Source organism: Atta colombica, unplaced genomic scaffold, assembly GCF_001594045.1.
Source record: "Atta colombica isolate Treedump-2 unplaced genomic scaffold, Acol1.0 scaffold69, whole genome shotgun sequence".
NCBI lineage: Eukaryota > Metazoa > Arthropoda > Insecta > Hymenoptera > Formicidae > Atta > Atta colombica.
The window spans coordinates 77,980-81,504 of record NW_017259560.1 but is presented as its reverse complement, the minus strand read 5'-3'; the positions used below and the strand labels follow the sequence as shown (position 1 = coordinate 81,504).

The window sequence follows — 3,525 nt, the reverse complement described above, 5'->3', positions numbered from 1 at the left end:
AATATAATATAATATAAAAATATAACTTTTATATTTATTAAAAATGTATTTATTTTGTATAAAAACGCTTTTCAAATAATCGAGGTAACATAAAATACCACTCGAAATACATGTCCAACCCGTTTAAGTGTCTCACGGATTAAGTTAGATGACATGCTCACTTGTCCTAAATCTGTTCGTGTCACTGAACATTGGAGGTTTGTTCGCGTCGTATGTTCCAAATTAATCCAGAGAGCACTGGATCACAGGTAAGACGGCGGTTGGAGCAGTTGCATTCATGTGCTCCAATGTTCAGTGACACGAATGATTTACTTTATTAATATTATATTATATTGTTATATTATATTTTTATATTTATATCAAAAACGCATTTATTAAATGCATTTTATACAAAAAAAATTTGAAATACTTTTTTCAATACAGAACGTTTTCAATCATTACGCATGCGTGCGTAACATGCCCCAATCGTATTACTTTCTAAGGTGAGGAGCAAATGGAGTGTGCTCTTAATTGATCCATATAGGAATATCTCTAACGCGACGCGAACATTTAATCGCCATATTGGTTTCGGTGACGCGAATGTATTGGAGCGTGTTGGAGCGTGCGACGCGAACAAACCTTGGAGCACATGAATGCAACTGCTCCAACCGCAACCTTACTTGTGATCCAAGTGCTCTCTGGGTTAATTTGGAGTATGACGTGAACAAACCTACTATGCCTATGGTTATTTCTCACTTCATGTGACTGCACCCTTAGCACAGTATAAGTAAGAACAGTAGTTTCACTCTGTGTCGGCACTTTTGATCTGAACAATCACCGCAAACAATCACCGTGTTAATTATGCTATACTAAGCACCTATAAGAGCGAAGGATCTTAGAGAATAAAACTGGAGAAACTTGCAATTGCGCACAAGCCAATCACAGCGCTAGAAAAAAAATAAATAAAAAACTTCTTAAGCAGAAGTCGCTGTGACTGACAGTGGGCAATTGCTGCAGTGTGCAATTTAATCGTTCCTGGGAAACTGATTGATGTGTCATTAATTGTGTAAAATGGTCGCCACCATTTTTGGCTGAAAAAACTTACTGTTCTTATTTGTACTGTGCTCTTAGTGAGTGATCAAATGACAAAGAGATTAATATGTAATCACAGATTAAAACAAAATGACTTTAATTTCCTTGATTCTCATTAAGCCTGGTCTTTTTGACTAAACTTTTACATCAATTCATCTTTCTTCTTCTTCTTTCTTTTTGAAGAGAAAAGGAAAAAAGATGAAAATGCAAAAATTCAGCTAAAAATAATAGGCTTATTATAACGATATCATCTATTTTTATTTTTTACTTTAAGCGTTCGACTATGGCTACATTTACACAGCTTAAGTTCACGTTTTACGGTGACTGTTGGAATTTTGTGTGCGGCAGCCCTTAGTACGCGTATCAAGAGTTCGGTGTAAACAAAGTCAGTATTCAACTATTAAATATTTGTTTTCATAGACTACATGGATGTCGCGCGCGACACGCGATATCCAATGAGTACACTTTATTGATGTTTTCATTCTAAAAGTATACTCTCATTGGATATAATCGGATCCATTACAGAAATTTTGTCTGCGACAGCCCTGATATGTCATGTGTCGTACAGCAAAACTTTTTGAGCCTGTTGATTGGCTGTAAAGTAGGACACAGAAATCAAAAAACTTTTCTGTTCTACAGCCAATCAATAACCACATTTACATGGTATTCTTAATCGGTACCCGAAATTAGAGTTCTATGAAAAGAAAATAAATAATTTTTCTCTTGCTCTCTTTCTGTAAAGTTGATAGTACTTGCGAAAAAAATTATTGAAAACTAATATAAATGGCGATTTTTAGTAATTAACATCTTATTAACTATTGCGAAAATTGCAAAATACTAGAGGATGTATATGTTGTACGATGTATATAAACCAATTAAATTGGAACGACTTCCTATACAGTCTATGCACTACATATGTAAGAGTGTATCCACACAAACTTGTGTAGCCACAAAAAACGTATGCATAAGGAAAATTATTCATTCACATCTTGGGGCTTATTACAGTTCTTTAAACGAAATGAAAATTACAAAAATGAGCAAATTCACTAGGTGTTAACCAATGAAGTTATAAATATTCTAGTAAATTCGATCACTTTCGTAATTTTCATCTCGTTTCAAGAATCGTAATAAGCTCCCTCATATTCATCTTTATAAAAGAAATATAACATATTCTATATTCAGAGCACTAGTTCAGAGCTAGTTTAGAATGCTTTGAAAAAGAATAAATCTATAGTCATATAAATCTCTATGATGCGAAGCAATTGTCTGGTGTATTTATATATAGACTCTCATTCACTTCATTGTTTGTTGTATATTGAATTATAAAGTTTTAAATGTTTCAACTTTGTATTTTTAATTGTATTTTTATTTGAACTGATGAAGATTTTGTGAGTTGAAATGTTTTATCAAGTTATGTATGCTATTTTATTAACTAACTTTTTTAACCAATTAAATATCTCAGTTTGCTCATTTATTGATCATTACATTAAGATATATTGTTTTGCTACAAATAATCAAGCTTATATTTATTTGTTATAAAATAGATATGTCTCTGTAGTAGCACTTTGTCTAAAAAATCACTTATATAAGAACATTGAGCTATGGTGTCATATAATATCAAAGAATTATAATATTTATACAGAAATTCATGAATGACATATATATGATGTGATGTGACATGTGTACATATATATAAATGAATGTATACAAGCATATGTGACAGATACATATGTCATATTAGCTAGAATTGCTAAAAGTCAATAATAATCAGTGATAAGATCATGAAATTTCGAACTTGGGTATGCACAAGTTTTTACGCTCTGTCTATCCATATAATAATTAATTGTCAAAGTGTCTTTGGCTGCGTTCAGCAGAGAAAATTAATCAGTTAGCGCTTAATGATTTTAATATGATTGTTCTTGACTTTAGTTCTTCGTTAAATCTAAGTAGGAACCAATCGTTTTAAAGAATCACTAAGCGCTAACTAATTAATTTTCTTTGCTGAACACAGCCTTTGTATATGTAAAGGAAAGGGAAAAACGTTTATGTTCAGGCTCGAAATCCCATCACTATCAAAAGTATGTATTTCGTATGTATTTCGCATACCAGTATGAGCATAAGAGACGGGTACTTTCCAGATGCTGACGTGGCTGAAAACGGTTGCGAGAAACTTGCCCAGAGCTAGAGGTATGATAAGCCGCAAATAGTAGCTCCATGTTATGTTAGACGAATATTTCCTTACACCCCACAAATTGAAGAACAGGCCGGAATACACTGTGATCGAGGTTAATTGAACCATGGTCACCGTCAACGGATATGGAAATTTGGATAACAGCATTTTGTCGACAACATTGCTGCTGCTGGATACCGCATACCACAGTAAACATAGAAACAATATCGTTATAACCACGCGATTATCTCGTCTATCGTCCATGATGTTCGCGCGGGAGCGCG

The 3,525-nt window shown here is 33.4% G+C and overlaps 1 protein-coding gene across 1 annotated transcript in view; it reads right to left on the bottom strand.

The window, feature by feature from the left end:
• The window catches only part of LOC108692321 (solute carrier family 35 member E1 homolog), a 10,219-nt gene extending 6,700 nt beyond the window's left edge, over window positions 1–3,519 (bottom strand). The window contains exon 1 of the mRNA XM_018200519.1: window positions 3,178–3,519. Coding sequence (XP_018056008.1) covers window positions 3,178–3,505 — 328 coding nt within the window. The 5' untranslated portion in view covers window positions 3,506–3,519. The remainder of the gene's footprint in view (window positions 1–3,177) is intronic.
• Between the last annotated feature and the right edge of the window lie 6 nt (window positions 3,520–3,525).